The following is a 21,803-nucleotide window of genomic DNA, read 5'->3' as shown; positions in this document are numbered from 1 at the left end:
AGGGGTTTTCGCATGGTAGAAAATGACTGTTCTATATCATTTAGGGTGCTTTGTAATATGCAATGCAAAGAAAAGAACGAGCAGACGCAATTAAAAGCATAAATACATTTTTTTTACATTTATTTATTTTTTCCTGATGAGCTGTGTCTTGTCATGGAATCTCATTATCAGTCTGCAGAGAAGAAAAGATAAGGATATTAATAATTATCTTATGTAGTTGTATTGCAAGGGAAATGTTTTTTTGATCAGACCAACCAATGGAAATCTTGACAAATATTTAGGTAGAATAAAATACAAAAACCAAATGCTGATTGGCTGCTTTGAGCAACAAAATCTTCCTATATCTTCATCAATATCAATATATCTTCCTATACCACACACCAGTTCTTTTTTAAAACATGAACAATGCATTCACAATGTACTTCTGTGCAGCTCCTTGTAGTTTCCACTTGCAGTATATGTGCCAGGGTGACTGCGCAGGAGCAGACAGTTGTCACCCTATAACAGGAAGTGCAAAACAAAGTTTTCATGGCAATATCACTATTCTTTTAATGAATGCAACATATGTGTAAGGACTGTGCAGCAGCAGTAGCAGGGCTTTCTGGTGCTGCCACTATAGGGCTACCTAAGAGTTATGTTTTAGCAAAAATTAAATAAAAGTGTGAAATACTAAATACATGTATTGTGGAAATGCAGACATCCAGTGTCATTGTAAATTTTATGGTTCCTTCCCATACCTTGTCAGGGTTGGGCTGAGTTGAAAATTATAGCTGTTGATGCTCCAACAAGTCATAAGAAGGTGAGCAGTTAGAAGTTTCATATGTATCATATTCATTAGTAATTCATAATGACAAATATAGATTGTGTAACATGTTTATTTGTACATATTGTATATGTATAGAATAACAAGGAGGGTAAGCTTTAATGAGCTAGTAATAGTCATGTGACATCTGATTGGTTGAGAATATTGTATGATTGCCTAATTAGAGATATAAAAGGATTGTGTGCTGATGCTAATATTGTATGTAGGCATGCATAGAAATGTCAGCCTTCCCAGGGGATAGGAAACTGGGTGCCCCCTGGGGGTACACTAAGTCATGTGATCTTGCTGTGGGAGTTGTTGCTGTTTTGGACCATTATATGCATCCCCTTGTTACAGACTGATAATGACTTTTAAAAAGACATTAAAGCTGAATTTTAATCTGCTTGTATTTTGCCCTTCATGGTTCTCCTTTACCTAATGCCTACATGTGATGCTGGCTCTCTCTACAACTGAAAAAACTGATATTGAATGAATAAGACAGGTCGGGAACAGTCAAGCCAGGGAGGAAAGAGCTAGATAATGATAGACATCCTCCAGCCAGGAATAGGGGGGATTCTACACAACTTACTGCAGCTTCTAGTGCACATTGGGAGAAGCTCAATAGCTCAAGTTGAAGCAGTCACAGTCGTGATGGGTATTGAGCCGAGTGTACCTTATAATAAATGTGTATTACTAACAAAGATTATATATATATATATACCAGCAAAGGTGTATCCATTCCAGATAGGGAAAGTTTTTAAAACAAAGTGTGGTGTGTACGGGACAGCAATGTGAGATGGATGGTGTAGAGTGGGGGACAGCAGCATCAGATAGGGGTGGGAGGTAGGGCACAGCAATGTAAGATGCATAGCGAGGGGTGGGGGACAACTGCATCAAAAGGGGGTGGGAGGTGGGGGACAGCAATGTGAGATGGATGGGGAGGGGTGGGGGACACCAGCATCAGATGGGGGTGAGGTATATTGCAAAAAGATGCTGTGGCCTGGGGGTAATAAGTAGATGGGAGGAACGAGTTGTAACCATGGTCAAAGAGAGATGCCCCCTACCCCAAAAACAAAAGTAACTCAGCCACCCATCTAATGACACATGTAAGCTGTAATACATTACATTTAATTTGGGAACTTTTTTCTTAAAGTAGAGCATCACCCAAAAATACAACTATTTTGAATTCATTAACAAAATCAACTTTGCTCCAAATATTTCACCTGCAGAATTTGTTTCTGCCACTAGATGTCCTTAATATGATGGCCAGCATCATGCTACCCACTTCCTCCAAGCCCAGATCATCCTGGACCACCCACCCCAGTCTGTGAATGGGCAATGAAAAGGGAAGCATTCTAGTCACTACAGAATGACGATCGAAAATCATCATCGATATTCTGGTTCCTTCAGTTGTTCCGGCATGAATTTTGGAACGGATTTTCAATACGTGTACTGCATTACATTGTTTTGCCACTTATGTTTTGATGGCACTGTTCTTCAGAAACAGCTGTTAGGTCTTGCTTGCAACACTAAATACACGCGGGTGCTGCAAGAGGAAGTCTGGCCTGGGTGTGGAGGTGAGTGTTATACTTTTTTTTCAGAATTTTTGAAAATCTGGCACTCCTCAGGTCCGGATTTTTGAATGTCAACCTGTATAAATTTTCTCAGTGGATGACTGATGGTGCATTGGCCCCTTGTGTTGCTTCTTTATATCACACTCCAGGGCTGCTGTACGAGGATTGCAACAGGTATGCCTAAAGCATGCATTCAGTGATAAATTAATGACTACAGAGCATCATTAATTTGTGTCTTTTTATGTGCCTAGTGTTCAGCTTTAAGTATATGCCCTGTTTGCAGTTGTGACTTACTGCACAATGGCTGAGCATGTCTTTTGACAGTTACATAATATTTATTCTGCTTTCTTTCCCAAGGCTGCTGTGAAGCACACAGTGTATAACTGACACTTCCAGTTATGCCGAATACAGAAGCCCATTTTGTTCTGTATGCACAGAGGCTCCATGTGAGTACTAATTACTCATGTCAACCAGCAAAATATGCTGGAGGAAAAAAAAAACAAAACAGATGGAATAAGTAAATAATTAAAAAAAAGCTGAGCAAATGTTTGACTGCTGGTAAGAAATTGGCTCTGTGTATCATAAGGTGTTTGCAGAAATAGCAGAGTTAAACTCCCAGGACTTACCTGCAGGCGGTGGTAGACCCAGTCCAGTAATACAGTGAGGTTAGTGTAAACTCCGGGCCGGTTGGGTCGACCACAACCTTCTCCCCAGCTGACAATGCCAACCTGCCACCACAGGCCTCCCTCCTGGCAAACCAAAGGTCCTCCACTGTCTCCCTGGTGTATAAAGGGATCAATGTGTTATTCTTCTGTATCATCATATAACCAGTATAACAAAAATCTATTGATTACTGTTTTTTCATTTCATCTCTGCACCTTAAAGGGGAACTGAGCTCCGAGCAGTGCCCAAAAAAAGTCAAAAGATTAGTCACTGTATTCTCAGTACCTTTGGCTGACCTTTTCCCAGTTTTGTCATCATCCCCTGTACTGCACATTGGGCCTGATTTATTAAAACTCTCCAAGGCTGGATCCAGCAAACCTGGAATGGATTTCTTCAAAGTCATTTGCTATTTGCTAGCAAATGTTTTGAATCCTGGGCCAGTTTTATTCCAGGTTTGCAGAATCATGCAGCTTCATTGATGAAAGTGTATCCTCTCTAGCCTTAGAGAGTTTTATTATATCAGACCCAGTATCCCTGTATGGAGCCAGCCATCTTGGTAGGGGCAGGGCTTTGCTTCCTCATTAAAGCCTTATTAAAGCTCTCCAAGGCTGGGGAGGATACATTTCGATCAGTGCAGCTGGGTGATGAAGTAACCCTGGAATGAATTTCTTCAAAATATTTTGCTATTTGCAAGCAAATGTTTTGAATCCTGGTCCAGATCCATTCCAGGATTGTTGGATCTCCCAGCTTCACTGATGAAAGCGTATCCTCCCCAGACTTGGAGAGCTTTAATAAAATATTCCCTAAATCTCCTGAGATTAGGAGAGGTAACAGTTTTGGAGATTCCACATTGCAGATATACAGCTATGGGGCCCTAGATACAGGAGTGCCTAGGTAATTTCCCATACCAGAAAGCGCACAAGTTGTAGAGAACCAATTGGTCACAACTAACTTTTTTTTTTTTTAAAACACAGTTTTGATTGAATTTTTACTATACATATATAAAACATTTTTTAAATGCTACCTATGGATATATCTGTTTTTTTGAGTGCTCTGTTTTCACTTATGTGCCACTTTTTCTTATAATATCGATGATCAGACAGGTCATTATTGCAGAAAGTGACAAGTGATGTGTCTGCAATAATGCTTCCTTCCTGCCTGACAACCCCATTAAAAAGTCTCCCATGCATCCAATCCTGACTTTCTATGCTGGGAATAAATTAACTCCTACGCATATGCATGGGACTTACTTCATCCCGGCCAATCAACCCCAAATATTGTCTATCAGAAGAAAAAGATGAAAGAGAAAGATAGTGGCACTCTGCAAGAAAAAAAGGGTCAGATAAGTAATGTGGGTTTAATTCTGTTTTAAAGTAATACACCCACCGGTGCACCCCTCCACCCAAACCCATTTGAATAAAAAATGAAATAACAACAACACCCCAATGCATCATCAGTTCTCATCACTCTTCTCTCTTTTTAGCCCTATCAGCATGTTCTATGTCAACACATATGCCTTCAGCATAGCCTAATTGGCTCATAGTGCTGCTGCTCCTTAGACTAAAGGTTCGTACACACTTCCAATTTTTATCATTCAAAACGAACGACGAACGATCGATTGGGCAAAAAATCGTTCGTAAAAAAGTAACCAACGACGCCGACGAACGAGGAAAGTCGTTGGAAACGAAGACCGGACCGGCGGATAGGATTGGACGACGATCGTTGAACATCGTTCGTGTGTACGGTCGTTCGTTGATCGTCCAGGGGCTGAGCATGCGTAATGAACGAACGTTCGTTCACTTTCCTGTCGTGCACATAGTTCCTCTATCGCTCAAACGATCGTATCTATTGTGTGTACAATATCTACGAACGATCGTGTCGTTCTCTCTATGTGCAGGATCGGTGCTATACGATCGTTCGTAGATATCGTGCAGGATCGTTCGTCGTTCGTTTTCCAACAATAATAATTGGAAGTGTGTACGTAGCTTAAGTACACTCGTGCAATAATTATTGTTGGAAAGGATTTTTTACGATCCTTTCCAACGACAAAAAACTGCATGATGCATGAACAAGCGCTGTACATACAGCAACGTTCTGCTCTATGGAGAGGGGAGGGGGAAAACGACAGAGCGGCACCCCATTGTGCTCTTTTCCCTTCACTTGCATTGAGATCGTCTGTATTTCCGCCAGGACAGTCGATCAGATGATTGATGACGAGCACTATACACATGCAAAATTCTTGTCCAACATCAGCCCTGAGCCGGGTATTGGATGTAAACCATTGCATGTGTGTATGTAGCTTTAGTCTATGTGCAAAAAAGGAATCAGATAAAAAGCCAGTTTCAGGTAATGGTGCCAGCATGAATTGGAATACTAAACTTTACTAAAAGCAGAATTTACCTGCCAGGTTTCTGGTTCCCTCAGGCAAGTATGTACATTCTCTTTTTTCTTCTTGGTTTCAGGGCCTTGTGCCACTGCATGATGATACAACGTGCATGCACGTGGGAGTTATTTTGTCTTGGCACAGAACTGTGCCATGCTTGGCTCAGTGTATACTTACAGAGAAATCTGTTTTATTGTTTGCAGTTTTTTTTAATACCTATCTGGAATTCAGCTTTATTCTGGCAGTAAATCAAATTACATAGGGAACCCATTTCTCTTAACATTGGTTAAATAGTAATAAAACAATTATTATGCATTAGGACATCTTTTCATTTATAACCTTATTATTTAACAGTTCTGTACTAATAAATCTGTAATCAATAAAAGTCAATGCCCGGAATAAAGGTAATGTGCTTTGTTATCAGCAGACAATATAGCCATTATATGATTAACCTTTACAATAATTAAACCTTCTAGGAGAAATGAAAATGCTCCAGGTCACTGCAGACGTAAGTGCCACCGCAGGGAAAAAAAATCGATAAGAGCAAAGTTAATGCTTCCTTACTTGCAGATAACTGTGATGAACACTTGAAGCAGTGACTTGTCTGTGGTTATCTATAGCGTATTAATGAGAAGTGTATGGGGGAGGATGGGGATGGCTCATCAACTGTTACTTAAAACCATGCCAATGTTCATTCATTTCGACCAGTGGCTGGCAGGCTGGCAACTGCCTGGTGAACTATATTTCCACTTTAAAACTTAGCAATCAGGCAGGATTTTGATTTTCTTTTCTGCAATAAAACATACTTACTTGCCTGATTGCTATTTTAGTTTGGGAAAACGCAAAACTTCACATACAGCGATTTGGCAGGATATACACATGTGCAGTAGTTACATCATCCTGGCACTGCCAATCAAGATGACCAAATGTCGGGAAACCAGAAGAGAAGTAGAAGAAGATGCGACAGTATGGAGACAGGTATGTCTAAAAATTTGCAAGGCGGGTAAGGTTTTTTTTTTTGCAGATGGGACATCCCCTGTGCCTTCTGCAATTAATGACCTGTCTGGTTGCTGTTTTCTATATATTAGAATTTAGATTTGTTTTAAAACCAGCGTCTCTGCCTCAAAGACAACAAGCTCCTAAGCAGGGTCAACTCACTTGCTGCACAGACTGTGGGCCTCAGCTAACATGTAATGAGGCCATGGTCATAACTCCAGCACCCCGTTCTAGAGATTTCCCCTTTGTTCTTGTTTCTGTGATACCCATACATGGAAAAGAGGGAACATTTGTCACCATGGCAGGAAAAAGCAGACATGGGTAAATATACTGCCATTTCAATGTATAAAGCAAAACTTATCTGACCTATTTGAATCTGATTTATTATCAGCCCCCTTTATAAACAGTGCAAATATCCCTGTGCAGAATTATTTTATGAAAACCCTCAAGTATTATTAACTCTTGTGCTTAATAAATATGGATACATAATATTGTTAATAAATCAAAACTATGTTTACCTTTGACATAACAAGAGGGTGCAAAAAATGTAAGTGATAATCAATATATAGAAAAATGCAATGCTAAATAATAAACCGATAAATTCCTGATTGAACACTTTCTATGTTTTAAAGTCCAACTGATTGTACTATTTACAAACATTATTGTAGATCTAGTTATCATTCAGATATGTCAATGGGTGTACACTGATGTGACCCACAACATTCTCGTGTTGTTTTTAAGGGCTGATTAGATCTTGACGTATAATTTATTTGGATTTCCTAACAATTTTGTTTCATGATACAGCTATGGTAAGAGAAGTTTCCATTTACCTTAATAAGTTCACTACCTTTTTGAGCAGGAATGTGACTTCTGTGGTTGTTAATATGCAACTTAATATCCCCATCTTCCAAATCAAATACCCAGATTTATTATAAATAATATTGTTCGTGTCTGTTCTAGTTTTGTCAGAAGCCATGCTGTGTATGTACCCATTAGAAATAAGCAACCTGATTCAGAAGTCCCAGGCAATCTGGCTGATTCATTTCAAGTTGGGGTTGATTTCTTAGTGATTCTCTATTGACTTTGCAGGTCCTAGTTGACCCCTAGAGGAACCAATTGAGATTTTAAAATTACCGGTAATAGCCAACCAGCTGAAATGGAGAAACCATAGAAAATATGTAGAGACAGAGGTCCCTTGCTGAGACCAGTTTTTTTGGATTCCTGTTCAACAACAGCTCAAGTACAAATACCTTTTTTCTATACAGAGGTAGAATAAAGGACAGGCTGATGTACAGGTTGAGGGTTGGTGGTGAATAGTAGCTTTTGCATTACATTGCATTTTATGGCTCAGTGTATTTGAGACTTTTAGTCTAAATAGTGTTGTAAGAAAATGGTGAGAGTATTCTGCATGTATCAGTTGTGTAAGAAATATTCTTGCAGCCAAGGCTTGCATCCCCCCCCTATGGAGACAAACTGCTCCACCTACTGTGCAGCAATGGTTGACCAGGGTAAATGATATTCAATACATGGAGGAGCTTATGAGTGCTGGAGACCGTTCAGCACGCAGACCTATACGTACCTGGTATTATTGGGACGAATTTAAGACCACTGCAGATTATTTGCGGCTGCTTCGCCCACTACCGTGAGCATACAACGCCTCCACTGTGCACCAATCCCTACTCCCCCCGCCCCCCCCCCCCCCTACCCTCCTTTCTGTTTATATCCCTATACAGCACCCCCCCCCCCTCCCTTTTTACTTCTCCTCTCCTCTTTCTCTCTTTCTTTTCTCTCTTTTCCTATACTCTTTAATATAAAATCAGCGACCAATGAAACCTAATGGTAGATTGCTTACTGGTATAACGGAAATGTTTTTATGTACGTATACAATTTATTTCTCTTTTCCATTTATCATTACATGGCATGCTATATGTTCTCTCAAGTTGCTAGATATGACTATTTCTGTAAAATTGTATGCCTTTTCACGCTTTTATTTGCTTTTGCCATCTGTATACACTGGTTTGAGTTCTGTAATTGTCTGTTTTTATTGGTTGCTAAGAAATATTCTGCACATATACGTGGTGGTCAGACAGCCGGTGAAGATGTTGCTCATGGCTGAACACTTTTGGGTTTGAAAACCATAAAGGCATAAGGAAGAATGCTTCCCAGTTCCTACCCCTTCTTACCTTCATGTAAGTTCCTGCCCAGTTGAAATTTAGCATACAGGGACACTTGTGCATCTGTACAGTGTGTACATTTAGTATGTACACATTGAAAGAGGGGTATAGTTTTCATTTTCAATTTAATTTATCCTATGATAATGGGATTTGTGAAGGGTCCTTTTGGATCATTGGAGTGCCATAGCCTACAAAGCACTGTACCTGACAGGAATCCACTTTCCCATCCAGATAGCCAGCACATAGCATTCTCTCGCTGATCATTCCATTATAGTGAGATGATTGATTACAGATGTTGCTGTTGATCAGGTGCACCTTGGCCTCTCGCAGAACTGGAGACAGCTGACCTGGATATCATGGGATAGAAAGAAACCATAAGCCACCCATCATCCCCCTTTACCAAGCATCCATGGCTTGGCATAATGGCTACTTTTAGGGAGTGATATCGTTAGGGACTATAAATTATAAATGATGGAAGACAATCAAACAGGGCACATCGATACATTACAGCAGGCAGCTAGCCATCCATAAGAACCCATCCACACGGGTTGAGCCCCTCTGGCTCCTCACCACCCTCGCTCACGTGTCCCCAGCCGTTGATCCAGCAGTTCCCTGTGGCCTGAAATTGCTGATGAGCCCTGGGAAGACACACTGGCCGCAGAGTCTCTGCAAGAAAGGTGGTGAAAAAAGAATCAGGGTATAGGCAGCAAAAAAACATACAAATTAGCAAAAATAAACTGTATATAAAACATAAATCAAGGCAAAATAAAAAAAAATGCAGTACATTTCTGTAACATTCACATTACTTTGTTGTGTTTTATTTGTTTGAAAACCTGCAAGAACAGAACCAGCTGATCTGCAAGAAATGCATCTAGTTCTCAAACTTCTATTAGGCCATGGACAGAAATTTATGTGGTGAATGGTGTCAATCCAGTTTTCTTTGGCTAAACTACTCAATCCACCCTTCTGTGGTATTGTGTGTTATTCCCCACTCTTTCTATCATATATAGATTTTAGTATAACCACCCCTTTGAAATGCATAATAAAGTGAATGGAAGCAATACAAAGAAGAGAAAGGGGAGTTTATAGGCTAAGTTTAATAATGTGTATTTATCAGAAAATCAGTACAACATTACATTGCTTGTATATGCTTGTTTGTCCAACATCCATTAAATTAAGTAAGCCAATAGGCGAAAAGTGTCAGGTCACAAGACGTTATATGGTCTATATGGCTAAAACACTTTACGGTTAAACCTAAGTAGTTATACATTATCCAGTTTGGCAATCCCGACCCCATGACGTTTAAATGGGCATTGGACAAACAAGCATATAAAAGCAATGAAACATTGTAATGTTGTACTGATTTTCCTATGAATACACATAATTAAATTTAGCCTATGAACCCCTTTCTTTGTATTGCCTCCATTTACTCCATAGGTACTAATTAACTTGTAGTCCCAAGATTTGAACTGGGAAGAACACAGAAAAGGTGTACAGGGCAGATTTCTCTTGAAATTTTTTTTTAAGTTTTCATAAGAAAAATACAAATAAAAAGGGAAATAAAAGGGAATTTACACAGGTAAAAAGAAACAAGTTCATATGATTCACATTAGCCATAAAAAAGAACCTATATAGACTACATGACCGATCTACAAATCATTGACGTTGCTAGACTTCACCAGAGAAATGAGGGTAATTATTATGAGGAGACAAATGAGCATCTGATAAGTAATAACATATAAAGGTAACAAGGACAAACAACTGAGCCTATTGCACCAGGTAGATCAATACATATTAAACAAACAGGGAGCAGTAAAAGGGAAGATAAGAAAAAAGAGGGTAAAGGTATGAAAATAGAAAAAGAAAGGACCAGTGGACTGCTAAGAAGCTTTGGCAGCATCCTATAGAATTTAGCACCTTGGCATGGCTATCAAATACTCCATCAGGCAGATATCCTTTATCCTCCTATACAGCTCCTCTATAGATGGAGGTACAGTCCACTTCCAATGAGATACTATAGGAATGGTAGCAGCCAACAAAATATGAGAGGTTACCCTTCGTGTTACTAGAAGTACATGAGGTAATGGCAGGCCTAGCATATGAGTTACCAAATCCAAGGAGACATGAAGATGGGTAGCCTCCGAAAGAAGTTGATCGACTTGTAACCAGAAGCCTTGAATCATAGGGCAATCCCAAAAGATATGTTCCAGCATGCCCTAATCAGCGCCACACTGATATCAATGAGGATTAACATTAGGGAAGAGACAGTAATAACCACTGGACTATGATACCAGCAAAATAACATTTTTTATATTTTATTTGTTCGTTGCACAAATAGAATTCTTGTTGACACAGGTCCAGCGTTTGGACCAGATGTCCAGAGGCAATCCTCTGTCTAAAGCTGCGTACACACGTTCAATAGACTGACAAAAGACCCAACGATTGTTGAGTGCTGTACATACAGCGCCGTTCTGTTTTATATAGAGGGAAGGGGGTAGAATGATGGAGCAGCACCCCGCCACGCTCTCTCCCCTTCACTTCTATTATCGTTCATCGTCTGTAGATCCACCAGGACGAATCCATGAACGACGGACGACGAACACTGTGCACACGCTAGATTCCTGTCTGATATCAGCCCTGAGGCGACAGTCGGATGAGAATCATGTGGCGCATGTACATAGCCTTAGACTCTACCCTATGTTAATATGAAGGCAGGTGAAGGTAGCTGCATGGAGAAGCCGCTAAGGAGAGGAGATAAGGCTTTCAAAATAAGGGTCAGCTCTACAATTGCTCTCAAAAGGAGTGAGGGTGGGAAACACTATGGGGTGCTGGAAAGAGAGAACAAAATGTTCTAATTTGTAATAAAATGAGTATAACCTCTTCTCCACTGGGTGTAATAAATAACAGAGATGAAAAATCCAGAGGAGTGGCATAGGGGTATGTATATCAGAAGTCATTGGGGATGCTGATGTGGTAAGTTCAAATTTGGATTTACATTGCCTCCAGATATTCCTGGTTAACTGCATTGAAGAAAGCCAAGGCAGATAAATCTGATTTTTCTAACAGATCATCAGGTATTTTTGCAGATATACCAAAGCACTTTCAGTGGTGTATTTAAGAAACCACAACTGATCAGATAAGAGAAGTCCATCAAAGCAAATAGGAGGATGAATCTGCCTAGCAGTAAAAAAAAGGTTTTCCCTATGCTACCAGTGTTCCCTTTGTGGGGTGGTGATCTCTCACCGTAGGTCTGACATATCCCTTGCTGATTTAGAACCAAAGCTCCTTAAACAATAAAAAGAATGAGCCTTGCTGACCGGAGAGCTTTAGGTCAGCAGGGGGTGTGTTATACATCTGCAGAGAGACTGCTGCTTCAACACAGAGAACCAGCACCCTTCTCCACAGCATGCTGTCAGGGGATCTGCTTTTCTCTTAGGGCTGCTTCTCTCTTGCGTCTCACCTATGGCTGCTTTGAAAAGCTTTGGTCTGTAAGACTTTAGCTGATTTCAATAGCTCATTTAGGCTTTAAAGAAGGAACAATTCTTGCAGACACACCTGTGTGGCTTTAACATACATTTCTGCTTCTGCTTTCATTACAACTTCAGAGACAAGTAAATTTGGTGTTTTTTTGCTACACCCAGTGCCAGGAATGTGTTTTGCTATACATTTGCTATGGATGATCACTTCTAGGTTCAGTTTTTTTGGGTTTACATGATGAGCTGTACATTGGTATTTCACTTTACAGCTGCAGACAACATTTGTACTGCATTTAAATTATATATTTTATTGCTGCAATGAGCAGCATGTTATTGATTACCCTGCTTCATCCAGATACTTGATTCTATTATACCACAGAATCTGACATACCCGAGAAGGCCATGGGCTGGCTGGTTTTGATCAGGGCAACATCAAAGTCATTGGTTTCGGGGTTGTAGAGTCCATTGTAGTAGATGCTGCGGATAGAGACAGATGTTGACGGGTTGAGGGAGTTAGAGCCGGCGTGAACTTTCCATCGACTCACTGTAAGGAAATTGGACCTGCAAAATAGGAAATGGTTAGACATAGACTATGAACACACACTAGGTGATTGTTGAAATATTAATGATTGGTTGATCATCTAAGACAAAAATCTAGCATGTGCACAGTTGTCCCCCTATGTCATTGTCCAATCCATCCTGATGGATCAATGAATGATGGATGGAGGAGGACACAGTGGAGTGCCAATTACGTGTACTCCCCTCTCTATATGACCAAACTGTGCTGCAATCATACATTCTCCTGTCACTGAAAACAATCAGGAAAGATTGTTTCCAGCAACAGAAGTTCAACATGCGTACGCAGACTTAGATTAGGCAGTAGGCAGAGACCAGGAGGGGGGGGGGGGCAAGAGCCAAGAAACAAGGTCCACTAGTTGTCCATAGATCACTAGGGATGCCATTGACTGGGTCAGGCTGCAGAACTGGAAATCCTCTTTCAAGAAGAGTTCAAAAGGCTCATGATGTGACCTTATATCAATTCAGAAAAAAATATTACATTTAATATTCCTAATATACAATCAGTGCTAAAACGTCCAGTGGTGGACCATTGCATTAGGAGCATATGTTACATTATGTTACATTACATCACAAAAATATTTGAAATATAAAAATATATTTAATTAACCTTTTAGTTAATCAATTCATGAGCATATGATCAGTGAAAAGCAGGCTGGGATTGCTTCATTGGTGCAGGAACCGGGTCCCAAAGGGCACTTTTTTGACTATGCCCTTGTTACCCATAAATGCCCTGCTCATGAAAACTCTCTGCCACCAGGAAAATATTTATTTGTCCACATTCCTAGACTCTGATGTGACAGTTCCCGTCTGCAGCCTGCAGCTGTTAAACCTTGCTTTGTATAGGTTTTGTATGGGCCCCTCTCTTGCAGGCAGTGGCGTTCCTTACCAACACAGACCATCAACACAGGTCCACAGCTACCTCTACCACGGAAGGACCCCAAAATTCCACACTGGGACCCATAGATTTCTTTACCACTGGATAGCTTTGTAATTGCACAGAATTTTGTCACAGCCTTTGACCTATTGTGCTCAACCCACAGCTTGACCCATATGTAACCCCTACAATAGTTACTGTATGCCCCACCGGCCCTGGGATACATATTTGCAGGCCTCCTGATCATTGTAGATCCTAGTACAGTATGAGGAGAAGCATTTCTAAAGTTCCCATGTGACACGGAACACCTGCACATACTTTTGGCTTTCAAAAAAAGCCCCATTACACGTAGTATTTACTATCTGCATATCCAGGCACTGTAGATTTTCTAGTTGAACAATCTGCATAGCTGTATTCAGAGAACTTAACAGGGCAAGTACAACTTTATTTCTGTATACAGTTATATGACATATCAATAAACTTCTAGTAAGAGACTCACAAGACAAAGCAGTGGGCTGCACTCATCACCCACTGGGATGAAATGATGGATCCTCCACAAACATGGCGTCCATCCCAACGCAGGCTGGCAACCCAGGGCCAGCGCCCCCAGGCGGATGGAGACCCTCCAACGATACGCTGACTCTCTGAAGCTGACCTCCCACAATCTGCAAAAAAGCAATAAAGGCAGAATAAATTACTTTACAAAACAGCAATTATGCTAGTTGTATGAAAAATCAATTTTATTATTTTAAAAAAGGATTGCACAACTGCACTAAATTGTCTTTTTCTTAAGTATCTGAAGTTCAACTCCATGTGCTGCTTTCTTCACCTTTGCCATGGTAGAGAGTATGCAAACTCTCCAGCACCATCTTCTGGTCATAAATAATATTGCAGCCATTAGAGCTTCCCCTGTTTGCTTTCAGTTGTCTGTGGCAGTGATCACTGTCTTACCTGTGCACTGCAGTGACACTCCCTCCTGAGCTGGACATGACTCTCTGTAAAAAAACATGAAGACACAAGATCTCAAGACAGTAACAGGAAATCCAAAATGTTGCAGTTGTAACTAGAACAGGTGCAGAGGCAGCAATTTTCTAATGGCGCCACCTGTTTTAGTAAAAACTGTCATTGCAGAATTTTTACTCACTTTGGGCAGATTTTCTTTTACTTCCTGTTATGTCTCTGAGACAGGAAGTGAGGAAAAATCTCCCTGATGGGCTATATAGGCAAGCAAACAGATGTTCCATATGTTCCCCATTGTATTTAAAGCTTTAAAAACTTTTATCTGAATTGATCCTTTAAATACAGCTAACATTGCATTACATAGAAAAGGACAGAGACTCTGTGATAAAACACATCAGGAAGTGAGATGAGTTCTCTCCAAACTGAAGGATAGTCCCTCTTGGACAGTTGTCACCCAAACAGGTGTCCCCATTAGAAAATTGACAAGATGATTGTCTAGTGGAAACAGTCTCTTGTGACTGGTTATGAATTGGCACTTACACCGGGCTCAGGGATGCCTCCAGGTTACTGGGAGATCCAGCAGTTTTGTTCACCACAGCAAACGACTGCAGACATTTGGGATCCGTCGTGTTTAGTGACACGGGGGACGACAATACTGCATTGCTGTTACAGGGAAAAAAAAGAGACAGTCAGAATAGAATTATCTCTGCCATATGTACAGCACAGGGGAAAACAGAGGATAAAAATGAAAAAAACACCACCAAAGCCTAAAACCCTTTCATTTTTTTAGTTTTTTGCTATCTGTGACACAGATAATTGCAGATAATTATATTTTCTTCCTGTCTCTGAAAGACAACAGGAAATGAGATAAAATCAAGAAGGGAGATTTCGTCTTTCTTACTGTCACCAAAACAAGTGGGAGATTTCTGCTCGGCTCCTGTTCTAGTTACATTCAACATTTAGGTTTCTGCAATAACATTCTCCAAAACCAGAGGTGAGTAGAAGATGAGCAGAAAGATGATGGCTGCCCCATGGTAAAGTCCTATTGCTGATTGGGCAGCTGCAGTTATAACAAGGCAGGGGGTGTGTCTCTGACCGCCGTGCAGAGACTTTGCACTGACACACAGCATAGTAGTCATTAGCTGCATGCTCTGGATGGGAGTTTTTTTAGACAATCTGCCCCTTTTGCTTCAAACTTTGCTGCTTCTGTTGTTTTTTAAATCAGCCTGTGATATTTAGCAAGGACAGACATAGGGAGGAGCAAAGTGAAACACTGCATGAGAGGCCCGAACCCCTCTCACCCTCAAGGGGCATAGAGGCCCCAAGTCAGCTCTGCACAAGGGCCCACTAATGGCTACATTCACTAGTGATTTTTATTATTTACCTTTTTAGCAGGGGGCACCACAACTTATATATTGCTAACCCAATGCCAGCCCCTACGTCACTACTGGCACCCGACAGGAATCCGTTACACCCACAAAAATCAGACGGGTGGCACTCATAGCTTTTCAAGAGAAAATGAATTTTTTGGTAAGAGTCAAATTGGTGCTGGAATAAATGATAATTCCCATTGATCCTTGTGACTCAAACCTCCCCATGCCCTCCATTCTCCTCCTTTAATGTGCTGCAGCCTCCATCAGACCTATCTGGGAGTGCTGGATGACTGTGCCCCCCACTATGCCCTATGGCTCCTATATGGCCAGGTGGAGGTCAGCAGGTAAGTAATGTCCCTTGAAATGATTAGCGATCATCTATTGATCAATAAATATGAGAATAGCAAAATTGCTTTATAGGAGGGGCCACCACCTAGGGCAACACCAAATTATTCCCGGGCAATTTTACAAAAGAATAACCCCCTCTTGTGACAAATCTAATTTTTAAGACCCAATACCTATTGAAGCCCAGCTCTCTGCACACCATCCAGCCATGGGAGGTCTTCCAGCCTTGGTGACACACGGTGTAATAGCGCCCAGCGTGAGCGCTGTACAACTGTAGCAGGGAGCGTCCGGTCAGCAGCAGCACCGGATTTCTGTATTCTGACAACACAAATGGAGACCACCATATTTATTGCATGTCATTGCAATATTTTAAAATACGCACACAACACATCTCTGCAATACAATTTAATATCATCATAATTATCCTCACCGCTGGCCAGGGTGCGGTTGTTTGGCTGCCTGATGGGTGGGCAGGGGTTGGCACCATCGGTCAGAGAACAGTTTACAGAGGGGGCGCAGGTCTCTAAGTAGTCTGGACAGGCTCGCTGCACCACAGGCTGGTAGAAGTACTGCACTGAGGACAACAGAGGTATATTAACTATCACAGGGTCGCAATGGGTAATGACAGCAGAGGCGTGCTATCCATTGTTCCTTTTGCATTGTATAAACACCCTATTATGGGAAGTATCAAAAGATCTTATGTCAGGATCAGGGTGACTTGGTAAAACAAAAATTGCTATGTTAACACTGCTGACAGACGGTGTTGTATTTGCCATTTTTTTTTTTTTTTTTTTTGCAGTTGCATGCTTATTAATAAAGCTTGTTGAGATCAGACTGTACAGTGGAAAGAATTGCAGCAGATAATATGATGTGACTTACAGATGAGAAGGACAGACAGGGATATGGCTACGATGGAGAGGAGGATAGAGATGGTAATGAAGATTCTGGACATGTGATGTATGGAGCACATGGAAAACCTCTCCTCTGATCGGCAAGCATCCTGACAGGTGGAAACATCTGAAAGAATTAAGAAATAAACATGTAATGAAGGTTTTACTGAGACCAGCATAAAACACCAACAGATGTCATGGATTATAATAGTATAATGCAGAATAAAGTAATATATCCAGGATGGGTAATATACTACAATGTACCATATACAGGATAGAAAAGCTGACAACGCTAACCTGCTCCCTTTCAAATAGCAGCAGTGTTGTCAGTCTGCTCTATGATCTCTTTTAGCTGATTAACCCATAAGATTAATTATTTAGGGTGGCCCACAGGCCTAATGGTAAGCTGACAACTAGGCCTGCAAAATGAAACAGCCAACTGTCTTCTCAGACAACACAGAAAAACAATCTTCAGACAATTGGAGGTATTGTCACCTGTCAGCATTTGAGGCATTGTGACACTTTTTAGGCAGAGCTTAGCAAAGTTTTCCTTTAACTTTGACAATTAAATTCTGAAAATCTTGTTTGCAGTTTGCTAATTTTGGAAATTCACAGTTTATGTCTTTTGAATCGCTGATCAATATGGAAATGTTTGCTCAGAATCGAGAGAGAAAACAGATCAGCTCAATGCAAAGCTACCTGAAGATGTTCAGTTGGACCTGAAACATAGTAGAATGGACTCCTAAGAAGCAAAAGTTGCTCATGGGGAGCCAGTTTATACAATGGCTGTTTAAAATGACTAGCATTGATGGTGCCATGTACATCACCAATTAAAACATTCCAAGTCACCAGGACTTTGAGTCTGATAGAATAACTACAGATGACCCTTGTTATGGAACAGATGACATCTGAGGGTCACATAGGGTCCCCTCTCTTAAGAAGTCAAGTGTGCCTTAAAGACGGGGACCCTGCAAAGCCAGACAATTTTGGCTTCTTGTTTCATGACATCACCTTGGTATAATAAAGGTGGGACTTTCATCTTTTTTTGTGGGGGGCAGATGACTACAACTTTTAGCTTTTAACAGTTGACAGCAGTGGGTCTCACCAACAGTGGACCACCAGTGGTGTTTAGGATTTCAGGATCTACCTTGGTGGTTGACAAGTTCCTGTCCACTGTTGAAAATTGAACATGAGAATGATTTTCATTCAGTTCAATGATAGATGAAGTGGAATTTGGACCGACGAGCGTTGGTAGGTGGTCGACCACCTTGTAACCATTGCCTTTAATCGTCTATGTGGACCAGCCCTAACAAAGCTTACTGTGTTCTCAAAAGTCCCTCAAATACTCTATGAGCCTGCCAGTGAAGTCCAACTAATGCAGCTTCTTGGAACGGAGTGGTAACAATGTTGCTCTTCTTCTAAATTCAGAGCCGCATTGCCACCCTCATGTAAGTTGGGCCTGTTTGCACTACAGAGGGAGTGGCTATCAGCCTTTTATTTAGTATCTGCTTACACTTAGACCCATCCACTTCTTTCTGAATTGATAGAACTGCCTCTGTTGGTGAACCCCTCCTACTGTAAACTGCAGTGTCTCAGAGGGGGACATGTGAGACATAAATAAAGAAGTCCATGTGCTAATAAGACGCATACTGAGAGGTATTTATAAAGGAAATCCTGCTTTAAAGAACTTCAGCTAAAATATGATAAAAATGCTTTGTTAAGCTTTGGAGGTCCATAAATATCAGATACACATTAATGAGACTTTAAACCCCTCCCTATGTTACCCCTATAGTCTCCTCACTCTGATTCTGGTGCTCGGCAGCAATTGAAATGATCACCCCAGCTTCGTCCACTGGTAGAGTTGTGCAGCCCTCTGCTGTGCTTGCCTCTCCGCTTCTGCTTGGATTATTCCAATTCTGGAAAATCAACAAAATTAGGTTTTGTTAAAAATGAGAATGATAAATTTTCTCAGTCTAGAGATGGATCACTTAGTTACCATGTGCTATGGGTTTACTTACCGAAACTCTCATTCTTTTGAGGAAAGCCCTTACCCCTTGAGGTTAGCTTGGGTTAAGCAAGCACATGCCATTGGGCTACCTAGGGTTATCGGTTGGGCCCACTGCCTGACAACTACAGCTGTATGGCTCCATGTGACCCAAGCCCTACAGAGACACTGTCAACTTGCCCTGCTATAGTCTCGTGGCACAAAAGACAAAAACCCAAGGACAAAGGGCCTGATTTATTAAAGCTCTTTAGGACTGGAGAAGATAGAATATCATGGGAGTGTCTGGGTGATCAAGCAAACCTAAAATGGATCTGGTCCAGGACTGAAAATACTTGCCAACAAATAGCAAATTATTTTCAAGAAATGGATTCTAGGTTGCTGGATTACCCAGGTTCTTCCATTATTTTCTCCCTTCTCCATTCTTGGAGAGCTTTAATAACCTGGGCCCATAGTGTAACCATTTTTCCAAGCTGCATACAGCAGTTACAGCAAGTCCTTGACATGGCTGGTAGAGAATTTGTTGCTGCAAAAATAATTTTGTATGTTGACAACTTTTACTTCTATACAAGCCTTTCTCAACTTTTTCACTCCTAGGGAACACTTGAAAAAAAATTCAGGTCTTCAGGTCTTGAGGAACCCTGCTGTGGTAAGAATGTCCCTCATAAGGATATCTAAAATGAGCTTTGATGCCATGCTACTGACTCTGCCAAGTGGCATTGGTCACCTTTCATAGGAAGTCAGTCAGCCGAAACTCAAGAAACCCCTGGCAACCTCCGGAGGAACCCTGGTTGAGAATGACTGTTGTGTACCATCAGGGCATGTAACTCACCTGATCTTTGTTGCCTTCTGGGAAAATGTCAAATACAGAGATTCGTTTTGATGTCTATAAAAATAACACAAATATACAGCAGATATAAAATACAATGCTTACCGATCAAAAGGCCTAAAAAATATACATACGGCAATAAATGATAAATACAGAAATATACATTGCTAAGATCAGAGCAGGCAACAAGGCATCATCTCTGAGCCATCCAAGAAGATGATACTGACCTTGAGTAATACCTAATCAAAGATGGCACCAAGAAAAAAAGCAGATGAGGGCATTGTCATGATGGTACCATGATCTAGTATTAGAGTATTACATCTTATTTATGTATAATTAACATAAAACATTTTTGTGTCTAGGTCTTTAAAGGAAAGCTACACTTTCAGACCACTTTAGCCCCAATCATTTATTCATGAATACCCAACAGTGTTGCACGTATAGGTTTCCATCATTGTCTAAGCCAGTGTAAACATTGCTTTGTTTACATGCAGACCTAGACTGAGAACCACAAAGGGCTGATACATATGGGCAGCTTTTCATGTCTGATTGGACTCTTAGTGAATTTTCAAGGAGTTGGACAGTGAAATATTAAAGAACAAATTTTGGAGTTATGGAAAAACAGATGTGTTCGTAAATACTGTATATTGACCATTGAGAACATCTATTCTGAATTCCAACCACTTTCCATTTGGAGAAAGTGATCAGTAGGACAATAACTCACACAGTGCGCAGTGATTTGCAACTTTTGCTTGTTTGATCGATTGATTACCAATTTCAACACACCAATACCAAAAGCACTGTCATGACCCCTGATTAATATTAAAACAAATCTAGCAAAATAAAACTATTCACCAGTGGTGCGGTTACAGTTTGGTCACCGTATAGAGGTTCCTTATTATAGTGTCTCAGGCTTGAATGGCTTTCTTCTTTTTTTTGGTTGAAAAGGAAACATTTGACAGGACAAACCATGTTTCCATAAACATATTAATATGTTTACACAATAATATATCCCTCCAGTATCTGTGCAAGACAAATATACCAACTAACAAACATATTGGTTTTTAGGTGTTTGATAAAGCCTGCTTATATACTGCTTGTAGCTGCTACCCGGTGCCTAATGGTTGAATTTGTGCTCCTAGGAGTAGTAAGCACACAGCAAACCAACCATCTGGCTGAACATAGCCTTAATCGAAACCGATCAAGACATGTGCAAGCTGAAAATACTTACACTCTTCTTTTAAAAATGCTACTTTCCTGGCTGCAACACCTTCTGAGCCACTGATGTTACAAACGGGTATACAAATGTGAATATTCCCCAATGTTTGCTGCAGGTCAATGACTCAGAAGTATAAAAGCCACTAACATTTGCAATGGCAGCCTTCCCTTTGCCCTTTAATTTACATGGCATGGGGACTTACCTTTGTCATCTTGAGTGGCCATACCACAGCAGCCTGCTAGCTGGTCTGGCCCCTGATTGTCAGTCCTCTATACCACCTACAGCAGACAAACCTCCAGCTCCCACCAGAGACATGATAATTTAATTGTAGCTCTTCATCTGCCGACCGAGGAGACCACAGGTAGAAAACTCCTTTGTTACCCCAAATGACAGCCACTGGATAGAGGAGCGCACGTCCCTGTATCCTGGTGACATCCTGAGAGAAGAGGAGGTGTTGGTGGGATCAGGTGTCCCCTGCACAGATACAGTTACTGAAATAGCCATGATATACAGTTGTCTGTGTGACACACTGATACTCTTTTGTGGCAGGAGGAGGCAGGTACTGAAAAAAAGAACAGGGAAAAGTCATTAGCAATGTTGGGTGACTTTTTATGATAAACAAGAAGCTAAAATCTATGATCATCAAATGAATTTCTAGCAACCT

General features: G+C 40.8%; 1 protein-coding gene across 1 annotated transcript; it reads right to left on the bottom strand.

Moving 5' to 3' along the window:
* Window positions 1-90: 90 nt before the first annotated feature.
* LOC140341232 (transmembrane protease serine 3-like) lies at window positions 91-21,350 on the bottom strand. Its single transcript, XM_072426794.1, has 14 exons — window positions 21,342-21,350; window positions 19,924-19,977; window positions 18,891-19,005; window positions 17,079-17,342; window positions 16,630-16,773; window positions 16,373-16,517; window positions 15,022-15,144; window positions 14,473-14,516; window positions 14,021-14,186; window positions 12,460-12,629; window positions 9,163-9,258; window positions 8,797-8,939; window positions 3,003-3,155; window positions 91-172 (listed from the first exon to the last, which is right to left on the bottom strand). Exons 1-14 carry the CDS (start codon window positions 21,348-21,350, stop codon window positions 152-154), a joined length of 1,647 nt encoding a protein of 548 aa, XP_072282895.1. The 3' UTR covers window positions 91-151.
* Between the last annotated feature and the right edge of the window lie 453 nt (window positions 21,351-21,803).

The sequence above is a fragment of the Pyxicephalus adspersus genome, chromosome 11 (assembly GCF_032062135.1).
Source record: "Pyxicephalus adspersus chromosome 11, UCB_Pads_2.0, whole genome shotgun sequence".
Classification (NCBI taxonomy): domain Eukaryota; kingdom Metazoa; phylum Chordata; class Amphibia; order Anura; family Pyxicephalidae; genus Pyxicephalus; species Pyxicephalus adspersus.
The sequence above is the reverse complement of the archived record's forward strand: the minus strand, read 5'-3'. Positions and strand labels throughout refer to the sequence as shown.